General features: G+C 39.6%; 2 protein-coding genes across 17 annotated transcripts in view; one reads left to right on the top strand and one right to left on the bottom strand.

The window, feature by feature from the left end:
• Positions 1 to 50: 50 nt before the first annotated feature.
• On the top strand, positions 51 to 26104 carry DIMT1 (DIM1 rRNA methyltransferase and ribosome maturation factor). 8 transcript variants are annotated; one of them, XM_084801667.1, is made up of 14 exons: positions 51 to 217; positions 503 to 576; positions 1973 to 2059; positions 3274 to 3335; positions 3414 to 3507; positions 3584 to 3633; positions 5852 to 5975; positions 6344 to 6436; positions 7502 to 7566; positions 8747 to 8810; positions 9950 to 10056; positions 11906 to 11931; positions 15459 to 15511; positions 21275 to 22024. In XM_084801667.1, the coding sequence occupies exons 1-14, from the start codon at positions 139 to 141 to the stop codon at positions 21521 to 21523; spliced, it is 1227 nt and encodes a 408-aa protein (XP_084657793.1). In that variant the 5' UTR covers positions 51 to 138; the 3' UTR covers positions 21524 to 22024. The 8 variants fall into 8 exon arrangements, with proteins under 8 accessions (XP_084657793.1, XP_084657796.1, XP_084657795.1 ...); XM_084801670.1 differs by having other exon boundaries at positions 52 to 217; positions 15459 to 15560; positions 21275 to 21403; XM_084801669.1 differs by lacking the exon at positions 21275 to 22024 and adding an exon at positions 17368 to 17619 and having other exon boundaries at positions 52 to 217; positions 15459 to 15560.
• KIF2A (kinesin family member 2A) overlaps positions 13845 to 27293 on the bottom strand; it is a 62840-nt gene continuing 49391 nt past the window's right edge. For 5 of the 9 annotated variants that reach the window (XM_084801662.1, XM_084801660.1, XM_084801659.1 and 2 more), the window contains exons 17-21: positions 22833 to 22946; positions 22127 to 22277; positions 18674 to 18775; positions 17724 to 17859; positions 13845 to 15484 (exon numbers count right to left, since the gene is read on the bottom strand). In XM_084801662.1, the coding sequence (XP_084657788.1) occupies positions 15399 to 15484; positions 17724 to 17859; positions 18674 to 18775; positions 22127 to 22277; positions 22833 to 22946 (589 nt within the window). In that variant the 3' untranslated portion in view covers positions 13845 to 15398. The remainder of the gene's footprint in view (positions 15485 to 17723; positions 17860 to 18673; positions 18776 to 22126; positions 22278 to 22832; positions 22947 to 27293) is intronic. The other 4 variants (XM_084801666.1, XM_084801665.1, XM_084801664.1 and 1 more) reach the window with 1 other exon arrangement.

Genomic DNA, 27293 nt, shown 5'->3' on the forward strand with positions numbered 1-27293 from the left:
AGCCTGCTACTGACTGGGGGCCTTCAAGATCTCAGCGAGAGGGGAAGTGGTCCTCGCGTGCGCCTTGTCGTGACGTCACTGGCGGCGACTTCCACGCGGTGCCTTCCTGCTTTCGTCTCTCCCGGGACTCTCGAAAAGATGCCGAAGGCCAAGTCTGCGGCGAGTGGCCGCCGGCGCGAGCGGCAGGAGCAGCGCCGGGAGCTGAAGCGAGCCGGAGGTGCGGCGTGGAGGTAGCTGGGGGCCGACCTCGTCTTGTTGCGGACCGACCCGCGGCGGGGAAGGCCTGCTGCGGCCCGCGCTCCTTTCTCGGCGACTGGTCTTCATGCCAGCTGGAGGGATGGATGGATTTAAAAGCTGCATCCCAAACCCAGCCGTGAGCGGGGCGCTTGTGGCTTCAGTGGTGCAGAAGTCGTCCCCATCCATCCTGCTAGTTCTCTGGGACGGCCTGGGAGTCGATTTTTGACACGCTGGGAAATTAAGGCTGCTTCGTGTTTTATTCTAGGGCTCATGTTCAACACAGGAATTGGACAGCACATTTTGAAAAATCCTCTAATTGTTAACAGCATTATCGATAAGGTGGGTGTAGAAGAGGAAAGGCAGAGCGCTCGTGTGTCATTAACCTATTTCGGAGTACTTAATACCTGGTTATGTTGTGTGTCCTTAGCCCAGCACTTGGGGAAGCTGAGGCAGGGTGAAGTGTTCAAAGCCAGCCTACGCTACATAGTGAGACTAACAAAAATAAAGACTTTACGCCTGACGTAAAGTAGGTGCTCTGTTTTTGTTTAATGAGTTATGAATTGTCAGGATTCACATACTGCCTCTTTTTTTCCATTAATTTTATGTGCATTGATATTTTACCTGCATGTATGTCTGTGTGAGGGTGACAGCTGTGAGCAGCCATGTGGGTCCCAGGAATTGAACCCGGGTCCTTTAGAACAGTCTGCGGTCTTAACCGCTGAGCCATCTCTCTAGCCCCCCACATGATGTCTTCTGCATGTTTCATTCAGAGTCTATTTCTGCTGATTTTCAAGCCCTCTTTCTTTGAATTGTCTACTTTGCTATTGTACTTTTTTTTTTTTGTCTGTTAATTTCCAGTTTATGTTTGCTTGTTTTTGAGACTGGGTGTCATGTAACCCAGGCTAGCCTCCAACATAATATTTAGACAAAGCTAGTCTTAAACTTTCTGGTCTTCCTGACTTTACTTTCCAAGTATATATAATTCTGATCACTTTCAAAGCACAATCACTTTACTTATTTTTTATTCCAGAAGTTAATCTTATGTTTAAGTCACAGAGTGAGTTTTTCCCCCAGAAAAAAATAAGGTACTGCATATAAATTATATAGAAGATTCCTTCTGTATGTGTTATGGTTATGGATGATTGAGTGCCAGAAGCCAAAATATAGATGGTATAAATTACTTCTGTGCTGACAAGGGAAACATCCCGGAGCCATGGAAAATGTGCAGTTAATGTAGTCTCACAGAATATTCTACTTGGTGTGTATGTGTACACATACACAGTTTTGTGTGGTTATGATAGTCTTAAAACCACACAATGGTTAATAATTGGGAAATCTTGCTCCCACATGCAGATTCTTAGGCAAGCTCATTTTTCAGTCTTTCCCTTTTGAACTTATTGAAAGGAAAAGGTAGTTACACTTTGGAATTATTGCCAGGGTAAAAAGCAGGAACCCATTAGTGGAACTGCCCTGCTTTTTTGTTTTTTGTTTTTTGTTTTTTGTTTTTGTTTTTAATCCAGAAGTTGAGTATATTCCCCTAGGTTAAGAAATGTAGATTTTTACTTCTATGTGATGCTCTTGAGGTGCTACTGTTTAACCACATATATCCTAGGGAAAAAAAAATTTGAAACTAGAGTAAAATCTCTTTAACCGTACATTGATGAACAGAAAACAGTCACTTGTAAACTTTGAGTTCAGGAGGGCCAGGAGCTAAAGGAGCTGTGCTTGCTCGTAGGCTGCTTTAAGACCTACCGATGTGGTGCTGGAAGTTGGGCCGGGGACTGGCAACATGACTGTCAAGCTGTTAGAAAAGGCCAAAAAGGTAAAAAGGGGGGTTATCGTGTCGCTATCTGATAAGCTCAGCTGGTTTGCAAATGCCAATGTTTTAATTAATTCCCATTGTTTCAATAGTAATTGGTGAACCCTTAGAAATGTTATCCCTAGGGCTGGACAGTGGTGGGACGCCCTTAGTCCCAGCACTTGAAAATCAGAGGCAGGTGACTCTGAGACTTCAAGGCTAGCCTGGTCTACAGAGCAAGTTCCAGGATAGCCAAGGCTACACCAAGAAACCCTGTCTCGGGAATTAAAAGACAAAGAAGAAATTAAGAAATATTATCTCTGAAAATGAGATGTTCACTCAGGAGGTAGATCTCTGTGAGTTCGAGGCCAGCCAGGTTTATAAAACGAGTCCAGGACAGGCAGGGCTATAGAGAGAAACCCTGTCTCTGAAAGAGGGGGGGAGGGGATATGAGAATATGGTTTGTTTTGTTTTGTTTGTTTTTCGAAACAGGTTCTGTGTTAGCTTTGGTTGTCCTGGACTTGCCTTGTAGACCAGGCTGGCCTAGAACTCACAGCGATTCGTCTGCCTCTGCCTCCGAGTACTGGGATTAAAGATGTGCGCCACCGCACCTAGCATGAGATGTTTTTTATCAAGAAAACAAAGTGTACACTTGGTTAAGGGATTTAAAATAGGAATGTATTACATGTTTATTAAAGAAGAAAGTAATATAGCAACACTGAGATAACCCAAAACTAACTGCAAGGAGCAGCTAACCATCAGGAAGCCTGGAGGAACAAGCCAAATAAAGTTAAAAGTTACTAAGTTCAGAAGAGACTAGTAAACTGATGAAGAATGATCTAGCATCACAAGCATCTATCCTGTAGACAGTTACGAAACTCAGTGAAGCCTCTGCGAACGCTGCAGTACAGAATTGTCAGCTTCAGCCACTTTGATTCATTTGCAGTGTTACGCCTTCTAGTCTGGATGGCAGCTGGTGAGAGTACTTGTGGGAGTAGGTCCCATATCTGCTGTCTAAAAACACTGACTACATAAAGTGCGTTCTTTTCATCGTCTGTTCAGTGACAAAGCATGGACACAGATGGCACAGGATGTTTCTGAAGGGGTAGAACGAGGTTTGAGGGGTTGTTGATGTTAAGATTGGAAAACCTTAAATCATGTCAATTGTATGAGTTATTATTTGGATGGTAAAAGATTTATACTCCACAACCAAGCTTTTTTTGTTACTGTCAATGTAGGTAGTTGCCTGTGAACTTGACCCAAGGCTGGTAGCTGAGCTTCACAAACGAGTGCAGGGCACGTGAGTATATGTAATAATTACAGTACATCTTCATCTCATGAAACAACATTGTCTTAAAAGGTCTGTCCTTATTTTCAGGCCTCTGGCCAGCAAACTCCAGGTCCTGGTGGGAGATGTGTTAAAATCGGATTTGCCGTTCTTTGACGCTTGTGTGGCAAACTTGCCTTATCAGGTATCCCTCGTAGTGCTCAAACTAAGCATTCCTCTGGCACGTCTCTCCTCAGAGCTAACTAGTAATTCTCTTTCAGATCTCTTCTCCTTTTGTCTTCAAGTTATTGCTCCACCGACCATTTTTCAGGTTTGTGAAAAAGTTGTTGGTAATTTTTAGACTGATAGTTTAGACCAGGAGCGCAGCTCCAAATAAACACAAGTAAAAAAAACCTCCGGCGGATGTCTGTAGGAAAGAGCGGTGTCTGGGACAGAAATGTAGCTCAGGTGATGGACTGGGGTGCTTATTAGCGTCAGAAAGCCCCACGTTCAGTCTCCAGCACCACACACAACTCCGCATGCTGGTGAGTGTCTGTAAGCCCAGCCCTTGGTAACCAGCAGGAGTATCACTGCATATTCCTCTTTGGCTGTATAGCTAGGTTAGGGCCAGTCTAGGTTACATGGTTCCCTGCCTCCCAGACACATGCACATAAAAGTAATGCTGGTTTCCAGGAGGATTGTTAGTTGGTAATTTACTTGGGATGGTAAATGCATATGCATGCCATTCTACTTTCTAGTCCTCTTCAATAAAAACAGACACATTTTCTCACATTATATTTAGACACTTGCTGTAACTTCTTAACCGGCTGTTAAAACAGTTATGTTTTATACCAGTGGTTTTGAAACATACCTGCTCAGTGTTTATAAAATAAATTTATAGCCGGGCGTGGTGGCACACACCTTTAATCCCAGCACTCGGGAGACAGAGGCAGGCGGATCGCTGTGAGTTCGAGGCCAGCCTGGTCTACAAAGTGAGTCCAGGACAGCCAAGGCTACAGAGAAACCCTGTCTCGAAAAACAAAAACAAATAAACAAAATAAATAAATAAATAAATAAATTTATAAATTATGGGAACCATAACCATTCTTTTTAAAACTTGTGTGTGTGTGCTTGTGTGCCCATGCACTTACAGAAGTCAGAGCTTACAGGATCTCAGAGATTAAATTTAAGTCATCAGGCTTAGTAACATGCACAGCTGCATACAGTATTATAAATGGTTTGATTCACATATGCAGACATACATGAATATACTCTGGAGGCTGAGGTAGGAGGAGTGTGAATAATTTTTTTTAATTTTTAAAAAATATTTTATTAATTTATTCATATTACATCTCAATGGATATCCCATCCCTTGTATCCTCCCATTCCTCCCTCCCTCCCATTTTCCCCTTGCTCCCCTCCCCTATGACTGTGACTGAGGGGGACCTCCTCCCCCTGTATATGCTCATAGGGTATCAAGTCTCTTCTTGGTAGCCTGCTAGAGGATTGTGAATTTAAGACCTGCTTGGGCAACTTTGTAAGACCTGGTCTCAAAATAACAAGCAGAAGGACAGGAGCTATAGCTCAGTTACATTGCCTGTATGCACAAGGCCTTTGCTTCAGTTTCCAGTTCACCACATGCAAAAAGTCAATAAGAGTTTTGGAGATGTTCTTCTCTTCACTAACCTTTAAGAATGTCCCCATTGCTTACAGAACAAAAAGTCCACATACTTGAAATTGTTAAGCCAAGGAAACACGGGACCTTGTATGTAGCCTACCAGGCCGTACCTCAGATATAATTCCAACTACACCACAAGTACAGTTCTCCTGTGGAATCAACTTGACTGTTTTTTTTTTCAGAAGGCATCATGGACTAATACATAACAGAGGTCAAAGTAGTTGTTCATTTGACCCATGTTGGGAAGCCGTCTCTGTGGGGTTAGTCTGTTTTGTGGCACCCGTGTTGGGAAGCCGTCTCTGTGGGGTTAGTCTGTTTTGTGGCACCCATTTTGGGAAGCCGTCTCTGTGGGGTTAGTCTGTTTTGTGGCAGTAACATTAAGGCTAAAAGTGTTCCACCGTCTGATCACACTCATCACAGGTCCTCCCAGGACAATTCACTGTCGTTAAAAACACCACGATGAACACTATAGAGATATTGCTCAGAGGCTACGAGCTTGTGTTGCTCTTGCAGAGGACGGGGATTCTATTCCCAGCAACCCATGGGGCAGCTAACAACTGCTGTAACTCCTGTTCTTAGGATTCAGTGTCCAGTTCTGACCTTCATGGGCACCAATTTCACACAGTGCAAATACATACATGCAAGCAAAACACTCAGATACATAAAGTAAAAACGACTTTTTTCAGACAGGGTTTCTCTGTGTAGCCTTGGCTGTCCTGGAACTCAGAGACCCACTGGCCTCTGCCACCCGAGTGCTGGGATTAAAGGCTTGTGCATCACCACCACCAGGCAACAAATTTTTAACTTAAAATGTGGTTATAATTGAAAATGAACAATTTTTTGTTGTTGTTCCTTTCTACTTCCTTTTCAGATGTGCTATACTTATGTTTCAAAGAGAATTTGCTCTTCGCTTAGTTGCAAAACCTGGGGATAAATTATACTGCAGACTCTCCATTAATACACAGCTTTTAGCACGCGTGGACCATCTAATGAAGGTATGTAGGGTTTTTTGTCATTTTAATCATTAATAATCTAGTTTTAATTCATCCTGGAGCACATTTCCTTGCTCTCTGAGACCCTACCCTGCCCCACCCCATTTTGAGGCAGGGTCTTGTTCTTTAACTCAGGCTAGCTTGGAACTTCAGCTTCCTAAATGCTGGAATTACCTGGCCAGCAGAACATCTTTGATTACCAACTTAAAGTTACGCTTGTCAGGTATGGTGGCATACACCTTTAACCCCAGCAACCAGGAGGCGGAGGGGTCAATCTCTGTGAGTTCCAGGCTAGTCAGACCTTCATGGTGAGACCCTGTCTCAATCAAAAAGTTTTCTTCTGAAAGTACTAAACTTTTTCTGATTAATAGGTGGGGAAGAATAACTTCAGACCGCCCCCCAAGGTGGAGTCCAGTGTTGTAAGGATAGAACCTAAGAATCCGCCACCACCTATCAATTTCCAGGTGAGGCTAAATACTAGGTCATTAAGGCAAGAAATCCAGTTTGGAACGTGTCGTTGTAAAGCAGCAAAACAATACTGAGTCAGCCTAACTACCCAAGCAGGAAGACAGGAACGAGGAGTGATTGGATGCAACGTACTTGTGAAGACCACACAGAAACACGGACAATGTTTGTGAAAGGCAAAATGGCACTGCTGGGTGTGGTGGTGCACACCTTTATTCCCAGCACTCTGGAGGTAGAGTCAGGCAGATCAATGTGCGTTCAAGGCCAGCCTAGTCTACAAAGTGAGTCCAGGACAACTGAGGCTACACAGAGAAACCCTGCTTGGAGGGTTGGGGGGTGGGCAAAATGACTAGAATACAGTTCCATTTCATAACTTAAGAGTACAGTTGCAGGAAACACCTGTTTGAATAAAACTTGGAAAATTAAAATAGTCCTATGAGCAATACTGTGGTAACACTTTCTCTTTGGTGGTGCTGGGGGTAAAACCTAATGCCTTACGCCTGCCAAAGCAAGTGTGCTGCCACTGAACTGTACCTTAGACATTGTGGGAAACATTTTTTAATTCAAAGTACTGCTTTTGTGATCAGGAAAAAAGCTAGGCTGTTTGATATAAAATTTAATGAATTAGAGAAAAATTTGTTGTACAAGCTACATCCGAAATTATGTTTTGATTTGATCTTTTAGCTTTTTGAAGTATGGTCTCATGTGGTTCAAGGCTGGGTTCAAATTCCCTGTGTACTGAATGACCTTCAACTCCGTGCTGGGATCATAGCTATGTGCCACTGTGCCGAGCTTGCATCCATTTTGAAAGTGATCCTAATACCATATTATGTATGGTGACTACTTTTCCCTCCAATTAAAAAACAGTAATATATCCAGTGAGATTCACACAAGTGCAGAAGTGTCTTTTTTTGCATATGAGCCAGCTAGATCAAGATGTAGGGGAAAAAAACATGTAGGCCACTTTCATTCCCTCTGGCCTTGTGTATTAAAAATAATCACAGCTAGCAGGGCATAGATAAAAAGTTGAGTATTCTGAAGAAAATAATCATCTTGTATTTCAGGAATGGGACGGCTTAGTAAGGATCACTTTTGTTCGGAAAAACAAGACACTGTCTGCTGCATTCAAGTAAGTAGCCTGTTATTTTGTAATGCTGCAGTTTTCCAGGTAGTCATAGCATTTGGTCCTTTACGCAAGAACAGCTCCTAAAGTACAAAGACTATTCATGTCAGACTTCACCTTTTAAAATAAAAGAGGCAAAATGTAATAAAGAAAATTGTAATTGGGAACCAAATTAGGTCTTGGTTTTTTTGTTTTTTTTTTTTTTTTTTGCGAAGCAGAAAAAACAATAATTTAATGACACATTTGTCAAATTTTTGCTTTGGGGTAGTGTGGACATGTGTCATGGTGCACACGTGGAGGTCAAAAGATAGCTTTGACCTACTTTTACATGTGTTCAGGGGGATGGAAGTCAGGTTATTTGGCCTGCACAGCAAGTGCCTTTATAGCTCAGCCACCTCCTAGTCTTTATGAAGTTGAAAGATCAAACACAACTTGCGGGTCTGCAAGAGTAAAAGAGGTGAGGTTTGCTATGAGAGAGCGTGAATGGTTTTTCCTGGCCACAGGACTGAGCCTGTGGTCTTAAGCCTGCTGAGTGAGTACTCTTTACCACTCAAGGATTCCTTCAGACCTTGTTAACCTTTGAGTTCCAGACTGGCCTTGAACTTGCAATTTCCCCTGCCTCAGACTTTGTAGCAGCTAATATTACTATAGGCCATTGCTACCAGGCCCAGAAAGTGTGTTTTTAAGAAGATGTTTTGTGGAGTGTCTAAGAACTGTTTAGAATTGTGCAGGTACGTGTAGCTCAGGCATTTGGGAAGCTAAAATGGTATTGTCACTAGAGCACTGGAGTTTGAGGCAGCTTGGGAAATGAAAGTCTGTGTTTTTTTAAAAAGCGCAGTGTGGAATTTGATTCTTATTGACATAGGAGATGTTTACTAGGACTAGTCTTAGCTTTGTACATTTAAATATTCCATACTCTATACATTCCTGAATTTCACCAAATCAAACATACATTAACTTTTTTTTACATGTGGGGTATGTGTATGTTGGGGGTTGGGGGCTCAGAGAACAACTGAAAGAGCCGTCCTCTTCATCCATGTGGGTTCTAGGGCTTGGTTTCAGGTTGCTCGGCATGGTAGCAAGCGCCTTTACCACTGAAACATCTCAGGCCCTGAACATAGATTATATCTTGTCTAAATTTATATTATGTATAATTCTGATTTTATAATTGTCACATAATTTCCAGATCAAGTGCAGTACAACAGCTGTTGGAAAGAAATTACCGAATTCACTGTTCAGTACACAATACTGTAAGTATGAATCATTTTGGTGAATTTTGTTCTGGTTCTGTGCCTCATGCCTCTTAGCAGTTTGATCTGAATTCAAATGTAGAGGTCCTCACGCATACACATTGTGGGTATATGCTAAGTTTGTTGCATTTTCAGGGATTTAAGGGTTTATTTAACAAAGCAGACATATTAAGCTTATTTCTTTTTGCTTTTGTAGACAGAGTTTCTTTGTGTAGCCTTGGCTCTCCTGGAACTAGCTCTGTAGACCAGGGGCCTGGACTCAAGAGATACCCCTTCCTCAGCCTCCCTAACGCGGGATGAAAGGCGTGCACTGTCACTGCCTGGGCTCTTCCTTCGTATTATTTATGGCCCAGACTCTGTTATGCTTTGATATACCATAGTACTGTCTCCATTCTCTAATATGGAAAAAAGCTACAATATATGAGCCTGATTTTTAAAATTAAGTTGGATTTTTAAAGGTCTTTGCATAAATGATGTGAATCAAGTAAAAATCACTGTTTTGTTGGTTTGAGACAGTCTTACTCTGTAGCACAGCCTTGACCTGAATTTGGGTCACTCCTCCTGCCTCCCAAGTGCTAGTAGGCAAACTATTACACCTAGCAACATGTAATATACTTAACAGAGAAGTCACTCCTGAGAATAATTACTATATGTCAAGAATGCACGAATTATTAATTAATTGTTTTTGGTTTTGGTTTGTTTGCTTGTTTGTTTCTCCAGACAGGGTTTCTCTGTGTAGCCTTGACTGGCCTGGACTCACTTTGTAGACCAGACTGGCCTCAAACTCACAGCGATCCCCCTGCCTCTGCCTCCCCGAGTGCTGGGATTACAGGCGTGCGCCACCACACCCGGCTGTATGAATTATCCTTAAAAGATCAGTGATTGCTTTAAAACTTCATTCACTTTGTGAAATCAAACCTAACCTTTCACATTTTAAAGGTGGTGGCAATATGTGCATGGTACCTCAAGTATTCTAAGTATTGGGTCAGAAAGTCAGCCAAACTGTCAGGTTTTCCTAGCTGTCATATACAGATCTATTAAAGGTAACTATAATTACTAAACTTAAAAAAAAAAAAAAAGAGTCATGGTATCTTCATTAAAGATATGGTGCTTATTTATTCTGAATCTTGTATTGATAGGTAATACCAGAAAATTTCAGTATAGCAGATAAAGTACAGCAAATCCTAACCAACACAGGCTTTAGCGACAAACGGGCCCGTTCCATGGACATAGATGACTTTATCAGGTAATTACATTTGTTGTTATTATAAATGCTTACATTTACTGTATTATCTTCAGATTAGAGATCAAAGGCTTTTAAGCGGCATAAGGTGCTACCTGGCTGAGTTATTGCATAGCACTTTCATGGTGTGGAGAACAGTATTTGGTGTAAAGCAGCGGTTCTCAACCTTCCTAATGCTACAACCCTTTAGTACAGTTCCTCATGTAGTGGTGACCTCCAACCATGAAATTATTTTCATTGCTACCTAATCACTTTAATTTTGCTAATGCTATGAATTGGAAAATACCAGCGATCTTAAAACAACCCCTATGAAAGAGTCATATGACCCCAAAGGGTCAACGACCCACAAGTTGAGAACCACTGGTGTAAAAGATGGCAGCTTGTTAGCTGCAGCAGAATGTATGTCTCGTGAGCAGTAAAAAGAACAGTCTGTGCCAGAACATGACCTGGATTTATGTGTGCTGTGTGTTTTATTTCCACCTGCTCCAACCCTGAACTCAGCCATGATCTTAATAACTTGTGCTTACCTCTTCACAGTAGCCCTTTAGGTAGAAAAGTCATCTTAACACATGTAATTGGATTTGATGATCCATTATTTCCTTACTTAGAATAGCTACTGTCACACAGATGATAAGCATGCAATGTCAGTTATAACCACATCTAATTATCCATTTAATACCAGTTATGTAGCCTGAGGCAAATTCTGCACCTTAAGCTGAAGGGTGCCACAGTTGTTTGGGCAATTTGGACCAAAATCTGCTTTACTTCCTACTAAGCAAGTTTCAGTTAATTACCCAGTTGTGCTAACTTATATTGTTTTTACTCACAAACACTTAATTTTCCAGAAACTCCTGGACATTTTGTTTATTATTTTCTTACATTGCTGAGGACTGCACCTAGGGCCTTGCATAGCTAGACAAGTACTCTACTTTAAGGATATGTTCCCGCTTTTAGCTAGTTTACTTTTAATGCATTGGTGTTCTAGAGACTGGACTCTTAAAAAATGAGGATAGAATGCTTAAGACATTAGTTTGCTCTTTTCAGTAGAACACTCTAGAACTAACATAGAGTTACTATTTTATTGACTGGTTAGCAAGAGTCCTGAGTCTTCAAGGGAAGTTAATCCTAATAGTTAAATGCTAGTCGTAAGTACCTATACTTTACTTTTCCAGACAATTTATTTACTCCATATGGACCTCTTCCTGTAGGCTATCCTGAAAAATAACCTCAGGTCGAAATACATTATTTTAAAACCGCCATTCTTAACTTGCTCCGAGTACAGCTTTCTAACCAGTCAGATATCACATAGCCACAAAAAGGAGTAATGTTTGTTTCATTAAACTTCAGTACACTCTAGCTAATAGGCAGAGCATCATCTCTCTCTGCTTCAAAAATCCAGCTAGTTTCTCTTTCAGCTGATCATGCTGGACCAGAACAAGTGCTAATGAGCTGAGGTCAGGGCTGTCTGGTCCTTAAAAGTAAGTTTAGTCAGATCCAATGTAATTTAGAACAGTAGGTTACAACAAGACATAAACATGCAATGGTTTTAACTAAGGTACGCTTTGTCAATTTATTTGGAGAATAAAGTTTCCTTAATGATGTGTGCAAGTATCTTGATGTGTGGGGGTTTTGTTGGCTGTTCTGGACTTGTAGACCAGACTGGCCTCAAACACAAAGAGATCCGCCTGCCTCTGCCTCCCTGAGTGCTGGGATCACAGGCGTTCGCCGCCACGCCCGGCTTGCTGATGTGTCATATGTTAGAATTAGTCTATGGAGCAGCGACACTGTGTGTCAGGAGTGGGCTTTTTGGTTTAACACCATTCCTTTTTTTTTTTTTCCTCCCCTTCTTTAGGTTGCTACATGGATTCAATGCAGAAGGTATCCACTTCTCCTAGCCATTTGAAAACAATTTTTTCAAGACCAAGGAGAAAAAAAGAAATATGTTTCTAGTATGAGAGCACCACTGCTTTTGTTCTACAGGACCTCATTTACTTTTAAAAAATTATTTAATAATACTTTTGTGTCATGTATTATCTTGTATGTTAAAAGTGGTCGGGGATGTGTACGTGTTACTTTTTCTGTTTTGGTTTTAGTGTTTTAAGTAAACTACAAAGGGCAGGGTTAAATATTAAATATGATTGTCTTCTTTCAAGTTCGAAAGCCGCAGATACGCACAACCATGTAGCTAAACTTTTCTAACAATTTATTATATAAAGATGTTACTTTTTTATTCACGGTGTTTTGGATTGTGAGGCCCACTTAGGCCTGCCGCTCACTTAGTCCCACATCCCCCCCATCCTCCCCTCATACTGTAAGTTACTTAGTGTAACTTGTTCTCACACACCCTTTCCATCCTATATAGTCCTGTGTTTACTGCCTTCCTTGTCAGCTGTCCTGTTGTAATACAACATCACAGTTCTTCGTAAGCTAGAGTCGGCTGCAGTTATACAGTGCAAGCATGTCCTATACCTGTGAATGCCAAAGTTTAGAGGAAACACAAAAACTAAAATGTCAAATCACGTATTTTCTTGAGGGAGACAACTTCTACAAATTTCAGGCTTATAAGAAATCTAGAGGGTCTTATAAGTCAAATATGTTTCGCTAATTTGATTGTTTTTCTTGAATGAGAGGGTCTCTTTTGAGGATGACCTTTATTTCAGATCTTGCCTCAGCCTTCTAAATGCTAGGATTGCATTTGTGTGGCTTCACTAAGTGTGACTTCAAAGTAAGTTTGCCAGTTTCAGCTTTCAACTTTTAAAGAAACAGCCATTTTCCTACAGCTACAGCATATTCCTGACTTCTGGACAATTCAGATTTTAGTGCCTGGTATTTTTAATGGGCAAATGCTGCTTATATACTTTAATAAATTAATTGTTTTATTTATATAAGGAGACTAAATTATTTTCATTAAATATTTGATTCTCTTTATACCTAAAGCATAAAAGTAATATTTCGAGTTAATTTAGAAAAAGTGTTCTAAGTAAACTTAAAAATACAAATTGTTTGCCTACAGATATTCCACTCAAAATCTGGCTTCAAAGTCATATAGTAAATACCATTATGACCATAAATAGCTAGCTATGAATAGTGAGCATTTAGTTTGAGAATTTTCTAAAGAACATTTAATCTAGAAAAAAAAAATGTAGCTGCAGAAGCAACTTTAGTCACATGAACAGTAACACAGAACAGTTTGACAGAGTTCACTTGTACCGTCTCGACCTTAGACAATTCTGGTTACCTAGGCCTCTCAGCTTCTTTGCCTCTACTCTCAGCAACTGATGAGCTTTAGTCCCTTTTACTGGTCTTCAGTTTTCCCTCTGTATAGCTGATAACATTTTACCTCTCAAGATGTTTACTGGTACTAGTTTTCAAATACTCTTGACTACAGATTAGTCAACATGTATCTATAAAGACCTTCAAAGACAGTACCAGTCTAAGACTAGTAAATTGTTGTGCTTAAAATGAGCAAGTTCCTGTCTGTATTGCCCGCTACATATGGGGCACCCTCAAAAACTGGGAGTCAAGGTTTCTGTACATAGTTCTGGCTGTTCTGTAACCAGGCTGGCCTTGAATTCAGAAATCCACCTGCGTCTGCTGAGATTAAAGGCGTGTGCCACCATGTCAGCAAAAATTACCTTCTGAAACAGCTTCTGTAAGATCAACAGAAGTAGCTCTCCTTTCTTTCTTGTCTTTAATAAAACAAGCACAAAAGCATATATCTTACAACTGCCAAGAAAACCTGAGTTCCTTCCAAAACAAAGGTGATTATATTGAAGTACATTATTTCTATATTTGTTTCATAAATTTCATTTATTAATAAGCATATTTTGAAAAAAATCTACCTTTGACTTAGATTTCATGTTTACAGAGCTTTCCACTTCCACCGTGGTGGTGCTGGGGTTGCTCAAGGTTCCCCCCATGACTAGTGAAGTCAAGAAGCTGGCTTGTTGACTCTATTCATACATTTCCCCCTTGGCTCAGGAGTGAATCGGTCGGTTCCCTAGTGTTATCACGAGATCCGTGGGAGGTTCTTTGGTTAACCTACCTGACTATATCCTGGGAACCAAGGGAAAACTCCTAGAGATATATATATATATAAATCTTTAAACAATATTTACATGAAAATTAGCCAGTTTTCTTTCTTAGATTAGCAGCTGTAAAAATGAGTGCTGCCATTTTTTAAAGAGTAGCCTACTTTACCAGCAATCTATGGGTGAGGTCTGATTCTCACCAAGTAACAAACCATCACATACTAGGTATTAGATGGAGCTTGGTATAATCTGCCTTGTAAGGCATCAATACTTCTTAGGAGTTACATACTGCCTACACTTGGTTTATCTAACTTGTATTATGGACTACTTTCCATGTACATACAAATGTTCATGCATCAGAAGCCAATTTCCGTTAACAGTACGTTAAATTTTGGTGAGCTAATAAACACTTCAACTTAAATAATAGTGTTGATAAGATCAAATTACACTATTAGTCTTGTTAACACCACTGGCACACACACTGCATATATATGTATTATCCTAAGATAAAACTCCTCTCAGAACTTCTTTACTTTTTATTTTACACCAACTAGTTTATACTTTAGGTTTTTTTTTTTTTACAAAGAAAATGCTAGGAAAATTATAATCACATGTCATGGTATTAAAATCATAATTCCAGATTTCTTTACATATAAGATGGAATGGTCCAGCAGCTATGTCCACTGTCACAGACTTCAGTTCCGTTCAATTGATATGGCACATCCTGCAAAATTAACTAGTCACACACAAAAATGTTTCAAATACAGTAAAAATGTACACACAATAAAGGTAATTTACAATTACAAATAAGGAATGTAATTTATCTTGGCTGTGCTTCAGAAATCTAGGGTCAGTAGCCTCGGTCAAGGCACAGAAGATGAGTACGCACAGCTGTCTCTAGGAGTAGGCGGGGTATGTACAATCACTGATGAGGTATGCATGCACGCACGGTATTCAAAACTGCCCAGTCTTGCTATGAAATCCATCTGAGCTAAAGGAAATTCTGTGGCTTCCCCTAGTCTCCACTTCTGGATTACTTCCACAATCTTTACATAAAATTGGCAAGGATATCCAAAAGCAATCACTATTTGGGTAAATGAAACAAAATACTTCACTAATTCCAATTGTTAGTTGTGCCTCTTGGACTAGAAGCGTTTTGTAGACAAAGGAGTGTTTCACAAAATTGAAATGTCAATCAGATGAAGGATAAGATATTTTCCACACACTTAAGATTTCAAAAACGTTCAAGTGGCCTTTACAGTTTGAACCACCATTTGTTGTTAGTACTGGGGATCCTTTAGTAGCAATACCAACTTAGAGGGCCCGGGGTCTCTTGGGGTTAATTTGCTTGCTGGCTTGTTCTTCCTCTTGTAGTGCTGCCCGAAAAGATTTCACTTTATCTTGGAGTAAGACAAGAACAAGGGAGTGTAAGTACTGTAGAACAAGCAACAGTGTACGACTCTTACCGACTATCAGGTCAGTGCTTCTTGTAACAAAAACTCAGCATGTCTCTGATCTATGTCACAGAACCTCACACTATGCTCAACCATAACAGTCTCATGTGCCTAATAGAAACTTATTTTTTCAAACAGTTTCTCTTTACACATTTTATATTATTGAATTTTAGCCTGTTTCTATTCTTTGGGGAAGGCTTTAAATGTTTAAATATGTAGTCCTATCTAAGAGGGAGGATATAGATATAAAACAATATTCCTTTAATATGACATTTCCACTCCACCTGAATTAAAGAAAAATAGTGAGAGGATAACAGGACAACACTTACTTGCTCTTACATAGTCTACTACACTGTACTGACCAGTTTATCAATAGGTTTGTAAACTGTCAGGTAAATGATAAGGAGCCTTGGAAATAAGACCTACATCTACAGCCGTGCTGCGCAAATGGAAGGGATTGTTTGCTCTAGGAACATGTTTTATGTCTACAGGTATTCTAATTATCACAACTGGTATGGCGCTGTCCACTAGGGGAAAATGCTTGTAAGCAAGAATGCTCAAACATTTTACTTTGCACAGGACAGAGCCCCTCAAACAACACACAAGCTCCAAATAGTGACAGCAGTTATGTAAATCTACTTCAGGCCAAAATGTAGCTCAGTAGTATGCATAAGGCCCTGGGTTCAATCATCATAAAATCATCACCACAGAAACCATGTGGTTTGACCCGCATGTGAAAAAATGGTTAAGCTCAAGTTTCTTTTTAGAAGTACACTGTTTTACAAAACTAAAATTTTGAAAATAAGGACTTGTGCCACTTGGACTAAAACGTTTTGTAGATGGAGCATTTCACAAAACCAAAATGTCATTCAGATGAAGAATAAGATTTTCCACAAACTTAGTAGTCTCACGAATGCATCATCGTACGCTGCCTACAGTACTGGGAGTCATAGGACCCCTTCAGCGTACCCAAAGGATGCTGGTAGATCATAAGCTTACTCTCTTTTATTACTCTAAAGTATCTCTGGATGGCTAAAAAAAAAATCTATACTACAGTATTTCTACGGTAACTCCCTCCACAGATGTCTGACATGGAATCCGAGACAACCAAGGAAAGGAGTCAGGCAAATTGAATGCATGTATTTCCAGGAGAAAAAAAAACACACATCAGAAGATATGTATTCTGGAGCTAAATATGAGTGGCAATGGCCTAGGAACACAGATCAAGGACAAATAATTTTATGAAGGCTTTATAGAACAAGGAAAGTCATAAATAAAAATATTTTTAGAACACAATTTTTAAAAACCATTTTAAAATGGTAGAAACATCAGAGGTGGGTTTCAGCCACAGAGAAACTCAGCTGCCAGCCTCAAATGCTAATAACTAATCTTTTAATTGGTTTTTGTTTGTTTGTTTTGGTTTTTTGAGACAGAGTCTCTCTGTACAGCCTTGGCTGTCCTGGACTCACTTTGTAGACCAGGCTGGCCTCAAACTCACAGAGATCTACCTGCCTTTGTCTTCCAGAGTGCTGGGATTACAGATGGCTTAATAGGTTTTCTTAATATATTCTAAATGTTTTTATCTGTTTATCAAGATATTATGTCTGCCTTTATCTGCTACAGAAAGTTAGATCCAACACAGACGTGAAAGAGGACTGGCTCTTCACTATGGGTTAGAGAAAGCATCATTAGACTCAGGAGCTGCAACATTCCCACTTGTCCATATCCCTGAAATGCTGCTGTCAATCCCTGAAATGCTCCTGTCAATCAGCCTCGGCTCTCCTCTGCAGCCATAACGTAGAGGATCTCTGTTGTTTACCACTGCCCAGGTTATCCTAGAATAGCTGGAGCTGCCAGGATTCTTATGTCTCTACTTCCCACCTTACCAAAGGAGCATGGAGACAGCAGATGTGCGTGACGACACCTAGCCTATACATGGCTGTGGGGACCCAAACTTCCGTTCTCACAGAAAAGCAAGTAACTACCTGCTGAGCCATCCCCAAACCTTGTCATTTTTGTTGTTTTAAGAGAAACAATGATCGGTTTGTCTTTATATGTTTTGAATAAAGGTGCTAAAATTATCTATAACAATCTTCATTTGTATGTCATCACACAAAACCTCATTACTACACATCCTAATACCATGTAAATTTCACAACAAATACTAAGATGAAAAATAAATTACCTCGTAACTCAGTTAAAATATCTATTTTTTGCTCAAGAATAGCTTCAAGTTGTGTAGCGTATGAGTCCACATCATAGTCCACTTCTTCAGTCATCTCTAGGAGAGCCTTCTCATCCTCTATCCAGCGAATCGATTCCTAGTGGTAAACACCCAACAAATATGACTATAAAGTGTTAGGTTTTACAAACATCAGATCAGACTGATATATATACCATGAGCTCCAAGTCACACACACTTAAACTGGTATTCTCAAGATATCAGTAGACACACATCTTTACTGACAGTGAGATTAAATAATTTCATAGACTTAACTTCTTTTTTCCTTTACTAGGGTATGCTGCTTTCTGAATGGTAGTTTGGCATCCTGCCACTGAACTACAACCTCAAGACCTATTCATTAATTTTATTATCATTACTATTATTATTACTCAGATTTTTTTTTTAAATTATGTTTTGTTTTGTTTTTTTAAGGAAGGGTTTCTCCTTGTAGTCCTAACTGTCCTCGAACTCAAGAGTTCAAGCCTCTACCTCTTGAGTGCTGGGATACGAAGTGTGGGCCACCACAGCCTGTTTCCTAAATTAAAAAAGAAAATACTGCAGGGAGGGGACTGGAGAGATGGCTCAGAGGTTAAGAGCATTGCCTGTTCTTCCAAAGGTCCTGAGTTCAATTCCCATCAACCACATGGTGGCTCACAACCATCTATGAGATCTGGTGCCCTCTTCTGGCCTGCAGGCACACATGCAGGCAGAATACTGTATACATAATAAAATCAATCTAAATCTTTAAAAAAAAAAAAAGGAAAGAAAATACTGTGGGGAGATATTTGCTACCACATACCCTAAGAATACGCACATACACAACTAAGTAATTTTAAGAGTATAGTGTTCGTTCCAAGAATTCTGAAAGGTTTGATTAATGCCTATTTGCCAGAAGGCCTTTTCTTACATACCTGGAATACTGCCCTGTGATCTTCCACAACCTGTTCTTCCATTTCTACCATCTGGGAGACAGCTTCATGGAAAGTAAACAATTGTGGAGAAACTTCTTCTTCCTTAAAACACAAAGTTTAAAAATATGACCTAAAGCTTATATTTTAAATGTCATTAAGTTTTGTTTTTATTTTTCTTCCCTCCTTGGAGCCCACCCAGGAACTTAGTGATTTTAAAAATGGCATATGCCCCCCCCCCCAAAAAAAACGTATGTTATACCACTGAGATATAAGCCCAGTCTCATAAAGTAGTTTTGTATAAAAAGGCAAATTAGACTTTGGAGACAAATGGAAAAAAACTATTAAATACATATAAGAAGAAAAGCCACAATTTCTTTCTCTGGGTCAAAATAATGTGAATCTAAGTAAGACAATCTATTCACAAGGAATAAGTAATTTTCACATCAGAATTTATTATTCTTTGAATATTGCTTTTGGGAACAGTCCAGCCTTTCCAGTTTATTTCAGGTTTTACTAGTTTAAGTTGGTTTCTCTTCATTTACAATTTACTTCACATATACACAACTTTATGAAAGCAACATGCACACAGAGACCATACTTTAATTTTTCTTTTTTGAGGCAGGGTCTTGCTCTGTACCCTGGCTGGCCTGATACTATGGAGCCCAGGCAGCCTGGCTCCCAAGTGCTGAGAATGCAAGTGTGTGCCACCATGCCCAGATTAAGTTTCTTCTCTTGAAAGGAAAGACGTAAGAACACAAACTTTGACTGGTACAATATATTTCACAGTGACTATCAAAATTAGTATTTTTAAGGACTAAATTATTTTTTAAAACCAAACCATAATTTTTATTTATGGTATACAAATAATTTACTAATTTTTACAGTAAAAAAATACACCAATTTTGCTTGAAAAGAAACAGAGATCTCTGTGTGCTGCACAGGATAAGCCTCCAACTGCTAGACTTAGCCATCCCGCTGGACCGACAGGAGTCTGGGTGCAGTTTTTGATTTGTAAGCCTTACTGGCTAGCCTGGTAGTAAATATGTAGTCCAGGCTACCACCAAAGTCTCAGGAATCCTCCTGCTTTAGCTTTATTTTGATTGTTACATCAACTCAAAATTCAACTGGTTTAGCTTTATTTTGAGTCCCCAGCCTAAGTCTGTTTTATTACCTCACTCTGTTTTCTCAAAATGTGGCTTTAGTGAGGAAGACAAGATGTAGAAGTCTACATACAAACTGTTTTAACATGTGAATAAAAATGGCATAAAAAAAAAATCATGGGCTGGAGAGATAGCTCAGATGTTAAAAGAGCACTGGCTGCTCTTCCAGAGGGCCTGGTTAGCAGAACCATCACAATCATCTATGAGATCTGGTGCCCTCTTCTGGTGTACATGCAGGCAAAACAGTGTGTACTTAGTAAATAAATAAATTAAAAAAAAAAATCATTTGAGTGCTGGTGGCACAAGCCTTTAATCACAGCACTCCGATGCAGAGGCAGACAGATCTCAGTGAGTTCGAGGACAGCCTGGTCTACAAAGCATGTCCAAGACAGTCAAGGCTATACAAAGAAACCTTTCTCAAAAAACCCAATAAAAAACAAACAAAAAAACAAAAACTAATTTAAAAAAATTCACGATTATAAATGTACGAAAATAATTTAAATGGACATTTGACTTTCATCAATAAGCTATCATGCTTAAACATTTGCATAATCAAGTTAGTAAAGAGTTTTTTATCTTTTCTGTGGAAATAAGTACATTTGCTTTTATTAAAACATGCTAAAAATGTCTCACGCTCTCTGTCATGACTATATACTCAACAACACCCCCATTCCACCCCGGCTACTTCCTGTTCAGGACCAGAAACTATGCAAATTCCTACACTACACACAGTTCACTCCCAAACATGTTTCTCTGTAGAAATGTGCTTTTGGAATTCTAATACACTTCACTACCCACCTACTTAACATTTGTTTCCCAGCACTCGGGAGGCAGAGGCAGGCAGATCTCTGAGTTCGAGGCCAGCCTGGGGTACAAAGCGAGGCCAGGACAGCCAAGACTACACAGAGAGACGCTATCTCAAATAAAATGTATTAGTTTTCTCTCAAGGACGTATTTTAGACTCTTTCCTTCCAATCTCCTTTGCTGAGCATATTGTAAGAACATGTACATAAGCACTAACAATGTAATGATACTGCTGAATAATCTCAAGGTAAGTGCCCTGGTGGTAGCAAAGTTAAAAAATTTGGACATTCTGAAACATACGGTATTTAAAAGCTGATATAATATTTTAAAAACCTTGGCTTGAGACCAGAGTGATAGCTCGGAGGTTAAAACACTGGCTGTCCTTCCAAAGGACCTGAGTTTGGTTCCCAGCATGCAGATGGCGGCTTACAACCATCTCTAACTCGAGCTTTAGGATCTCGTGTACTGTTCTAGCCTCTTCCAGGAATGTGTGCACATGGGGCACACATATACATGTAGGCGAACACTCATACACATGAAAATAAATCTTAAAGAAATCCTGGCCTGTGTAAGTCTAATCAGATGCAAGATGTCCTACAGGGAGTGCCTGTCTTACACCGGCTTTCTGTATCTTCAGGGGTATCAGATCATGGCTTCCTTTGAGAGTTTAAGAACAATCATAACATCTTTCAAAATTTGGGAGGACGGACTGACAGGACCTCGGTTTTCATCCTATGCTGTGTTCTTCCCACTCAGACAGCAAGCTCTTTACTGGGTCACTCCATGCTTTTTCTTGACAGAACATTTCACTGCAGCCCTTGCTAACCTGGAATTTACTATGGCCTCAGATTTGCAGCAATCATCCTGCCTTGGCCTACGACTGTAGGTTTGTGCTACATGTCTAGATCACATGCTTTCTCCTTTTTAATATGTGCCTATCCTTATAGTGTATGTGTGTATGTATGTGTATGTATATATATTGTAATTTGAAATTCTAAAATTTTTAGACATTTCAAACTAAAAAAAAATTTAATGGAGCTGGCATTTTTGTAGTTTTGTTTGTTTCTCTTTTTGTTTTGGGGTGTTGCTGGGGATCACTGTGATTTTTAATAATTCCTTTACCTGTTTAAACGCATAACTGTGTTGACAAGTTTTTTTTTTAAACAAAAATGTATATATGATGTACTGATATATAAAATCTTTAACCATTAGTTGCTGAAATTTTAATGTAGACATAAAATCTGAAGGCTATTATCAGAGTGGCTAGTAATCCTTATTTAGGATTCATGAGCCATGTATTCTGACACTGCTACTGTGGTAAGAAAACAGCCAGAAGAGCATGGTTATATTCCAGTAAAGCTGTACCTATCTGATTAGGCCACAGGGTGGACTTGCTGTTCCCTGCTTTAGGTGACAGTGTTCAATAAAGTTCTGCTATTGAGGAAACAAACTAAGGTTAGGTCAGTAACAATAAGATTATGTCACTCACATTTTGTTCACATAGAAGTTTTAGATCATCTCTCTGAGGGGAACTCCCCACACCCCACTGTGTCTCTAAGTCATCAATCTGGCTCGGTGGATGGTGCATTATTGGACGGACATCACCAGCAGCAGTTGGATCTACAGTCAATTCTTTCACCCTATAAATACATAAAAGTATCTAAAATTATGAAAGATTCATGCAGAGAAACAATACCAACCTATTCAATACAAAAGCAATTTAATTAGCATAATAAGGTTGATGATGTCACTTCATAGGTCAAATTTATCTGAAGTCTATGGATTTTTAAAATGTTATTTTACTTAAACAACTTTATTTCAAGTATAATTACTGTTCTTAATCAGGGAAACTTAACCAAGTATACATGTTTAAAAAGGACATACTCTCTGAATCACAAGTATCATTATCTTCTTGTAGACAAGGAACTTTATCACATAATAAAGATAAATATGCAAAAGTGACATCATCTTTAAAAAAACAAAGAAAAATATGGAGCTTACATTCTAAATAAACCTTTTAAAGCAAATTAATAAAGGACATAAAAATGCAGATCATGCAATATAACCACCACCTGCTAAATGAAGTGAAAATGAAAAATGGCTTAGAACAAAAGAAATAAATGAAATGTTCATACGCAGCACAATTCAAAACGAGCTAATCAAAGAAAAATCTCATGTACAGAATGAAGCAAGACCTGGTAATCGAAGGAGAAAAGTCGTCATAATCGTAAGAAGGAGAGAGATCAGGGCGGCTGCCACTACCCTGGGAAAAGGGGATGTCTGAAGGACTAATTCCAAACTCCTTTACTCTGCAGTACCAAAACAGTGAAAATTAAGAGAGCTCTTGGTAAAGATAGCAATGCACAGTTAAACATTTGTTTAGGAAAGAATATCCACATTGTTATAAGTGTATTTTAGAATATTATTTAATAGATTTCCAAAAAAGAAAGGAAAAAGAAAAAAACAAAACAAAAAAAACCACACCTGAATCTTTTCTTTCTGGTTTACTTCTGTTTTCTCATAAGGTTCCTGCTTTAACTACATGACCCACTCAATCTAATTTCTTCATGTGGACAGCAACCAGAATATTTTATCAGCCTTAATAAATCACCATTTTATGTGTGTCAGTGTTATATGCACACTTATACACCAGATGTCAAAAGTTGGTATGGACTATCTTCCTCAATGTTGTACACTTTATTTTCTGAGACTAGGTCTTAATCCAACCGGATGCTCAACAATTTAGCTAGACTAGCTGGCCTGTGTTCCTCCTGTCTCCACCACCCTAGAACTGGGGTTACAGCTGTGTGCCGCTGTGCTCAGCTTTTTTACATACACGCCAGAGGTCTGACCTCAGCTCTTAGTGCTTAGGTACCAAGCACTTCCCCATCTGACCATCGCCCAGACCTGGGTCCTCACCTTGTGCAGTTCTTCACAGACCAGATAATATGAATGAAATTCTAACGCCACAGGGTATGCACTGTTTGTAATGAGTTAACTCTAATTTACCCATTTAGAATTGTATCAACTATAAAACTTCCATATGACTGAAAAAGTTTAAGTTTTGTGGTTGGTAATTCTAACTATGAATGTGGGAAGTTTTAAGAATGAATTGAGAAATGTTTTTCCTAATGACTACAACAGGTACATATAACTGAATCATAACTTTTCTCATCTTGCCTCATGGCTTTTTAGAGTAGGCAATTATTTTTCAAGTACTAGAATTATTAATTTCTAGGCATTATATTTTATAAGCCTGGTAAGAAATATATCGATTACCTTCATTTCACAGATGAGAAAACTGACTTGCATAAATCAAATATCTCATTTGAGGTTATTCAAGAAGAATGTGGCGTCACTAAAGGACAAGCTTACTCTAGACGGTATCATTTTTATACCGCTTAAGATACTATCTGAGCTGGGCACAGCAGCACACACCTGTAATCCCAGCACTTGGCCAGGCAGGTCTCTGTAAGTACAAGGCCAGCCTGGTCTACAAGGTGAATTCAGGACAGCCAGGGCTACAGAGAAACCCTGACTTGAAAAATAAAATAAAATAAAGATACTATCTGAATTCTATTTATCTTAGGTTGAACTAAATGAAGTTATCTTTCTTCATAAGCCAAGACCCAGTCAAATATCATTAATTTCACACAGATCAAATGAATACACACATATATTTCTACTTGTAATCTATCCACTGTGAAAGGCATAGTATATTATCTATGTATGCGTGTGTGTGTTCCTCGATCTTGAGAGCCTTCTACCTCAACCTCTTAAGTGCTAGAACTACAAGCATGCACCACTAAATCTGAACTCTGCCCTTTATTCTTCAAGATAATCACTTTGGAAAGTTCATAAATGTGAATTGTGAATTGTGAATATGGAAGTTAACTTTATTACTCCTAGACTTGTTTGTTTGTTTGAGACAGGGTTTCACTGTGTAGCCTTGGCTGTTCTAGACTTGCTTTGTAGTCCAGGCTGGCCTAGAACTCACAGAAATCCACCTGCCTCTGCCTCCTGAGTGCCAGGATTAAAGGCGTGCGCCACCACGGCGCCCGGTTTCTCTCCCTCTGTCTGTGACTTTTTTTGACTTATGTCTTGTATGGTTCGGAATGTCTTCCCTACAGCATTAGTATCACACATCATTTTCTCTCTTACATATCCTCTTGTACAAGCCCAACGATACTAAGTAACACTTTTCCTAAAATGACACTAAAAATGATAAATTAAAACCAAAAGGCAAGCTTTCAATAACTATTCTATTTTTCAATCACTGTGCCTTTGCCATTACCCAGAGCCATACCCTCTGCTTCAGAAAACTGTTTGACAGGCAGCTAGGCACAGCTTTTCTTCTTGGGATGGCCACTCCTCCTTTATTCTTTCATCTCCATACTTCTTTCTTTTTTGTTTTGAGACAAGATTTAAGATGCCCAGGGTATCTGGAAACTTCTGTGCAGCTACGATGACCTTAAATTCCTGATCCTTCTGTACCTACCTGACATGCTAGGATTATAGGCAAATGCCACATACAGTCTCTAGTGCAGTCTCTAGTGCACAGAACAGAGTGGAACTCCTACGTATCTAACCATGCATCACTATTAAGCAACTGGAAGGTAAAGACAAGATCGGGAATTTAAGGTCATCCTCAAGGACAGCGTGAGTTGGAAGGCCAGTCTGGGTTGCTGTATGTCATGTGCCTCAACCACCCATCTATGTGGTCAGAACCTGAATGCCTTGTGATCTCAGTCTACCTAAGTAGTTTCAGGGATCTTCATTGCCTGGAGGTTTTAGACATGGAGGGGCTAGTCTCAATTCTCTCAGATAGCATTCTCCAACAGTGTTTTTGATTCTGTAATAAGAATCCATCACAACAAGTCATTCCCTACCCCTCCTCGAGTAACTCTGGGAAAATAAAGCATCTAAATCATTCTTAAAGACTCTTACATACTAAGAAAATTAATTAAAAGACAATAGTAATGTCTGTTGTCTAGGAGTTCATAGTTCACATTTTAAAGGTATATTATATGTTTAAGTAGCTATTATATTTTGTTTTTTATGTAGCTTTTATATTGTGTACTTTTGTAGCTTCCCCCCTCCCCCACAGAACGGGACCAGCACTCAGGGCCCACTCCATGTTTAGCCGGCATGGCCACTGAGCCACACCCTAGGCCGGGCGGCTAGTGCTTCCTAGCAATGCTTATCATCAACGAAACCTCTCCAGCTGAAACCAAAGCAGCACAACATGAAAAATGAAAAGGATAACCAAAATATAGTTACCTAACGGTACTCAAAGATACAATTATAGATATGAAATCAATTTTTAACTAAAAATAAAGTTATTTTAAAGGACTCGAGGTAGAGACCTCAAGATAGAGAGAGAGTCATAGGTTTGAGCAGTTTTCTGTTCTGAAGTATTCCCACTCTCCAACAGCCTCCCTCAACGTCCTGAAGGAAAACATTGGAACTCTTCTGGAAGCTTGTTAAGAGCCTGCTCCCAGGTGGGGAGCGGGGTCGGGGTGGACATCTTTCGAGATAAGATAACCCTGGCTGAGAGATCCCTCTGCTTCTGCCTCCTGAGTGCTGGAACTACAGGCATGTCCCACCACCATCTGGCTTCAACTGAGGAGACCGTTAAGTGACAGTAAACATTGTAATAACTAAATTGCTTACTTGTTATTAAGGACTTAAACTTTTTAAAAAATTTATTATTATCATCGCGCGCGCGCACACACACACACACACACACACACACACACACACACACACCAGTGCGTGCAGAGGTCAGACGACAACTGTGCAGAATGGGGTTTTGTCCTTGCACCATGAGATCGGGGGATTTTCTTCAGTTATTCAGGATTGTGTGACGAGAGCTTACGCACTTAGTTACACTGCATAGCTTGCTTTTAGGTATTTTTCTTTGTGAGGGGGTTTGAGACAGGGCTTCTCTGTGCAACAGCCCTAGCTGTCCTGAACTACCTATATAGACCTGGCTGGCCTTGAATGCTTCCTCAGTGCTGGGATTAAAGCTGAGTGCTGCCACTACTGCTTGGCCAGTTTTTAGGTACTTTTTGATGTTTATGAATTTTTTACTTTAAAAAAAATGGGGGGAAGTCTCCATTTCGACTAAAACAAAAAAGAATGTGGTTTTTTTTTTAAGAAAATTAAGGCAATCTCCACACTGTAAGTAGGTTATAGAGGAGAATTTTATCTGTAGGCTAAGACTGTAAGTATAGCAAGATTGCAGACATTTACCACTTCAAGGAGTAGATCCAGAGGAGCTAGGACTGAGCATCAGTGATTTTCATCAAAATACTGTATTCGTAGAGTTCACAAATACAATGTAAAATTATGTAAACAATCACTCAAAATAAGCAGAGAGTATGTGCGCACTGGGTTTACAAAACATATGCTCAAGAGTTCCACGGGCAGCTGAAACTATTCATAATGGTAAAGCATAAGCTTTCAGTTTCTAGTGTAGTTTGTCTGTATGTAACAACTCAGTTGTTTACTGAAGTTGGAAACACTGCAGATGTAAATAATATACCATCCATCCACAGCACCAGAAAAAACTGTGATAACTTAAGTGATAATGTGTGCACACGCGCACGAGTGTGTGTGTGTGTGTGTGTGTGTGTGTGTGTGTGTAAGTTTCA

The sequence above is a fragment of the Acomys minous genome, assembly GCF_964271855.1.
Source record: "Acomys minous genome assembly, chromosome: 11".
Taxonomy (NCBI): domain Eukaryota; kingdom Metazoa; phylum Chordata; class Mammalia; order Rodentia; family Muridae; genus Acomys; species Acomys minous.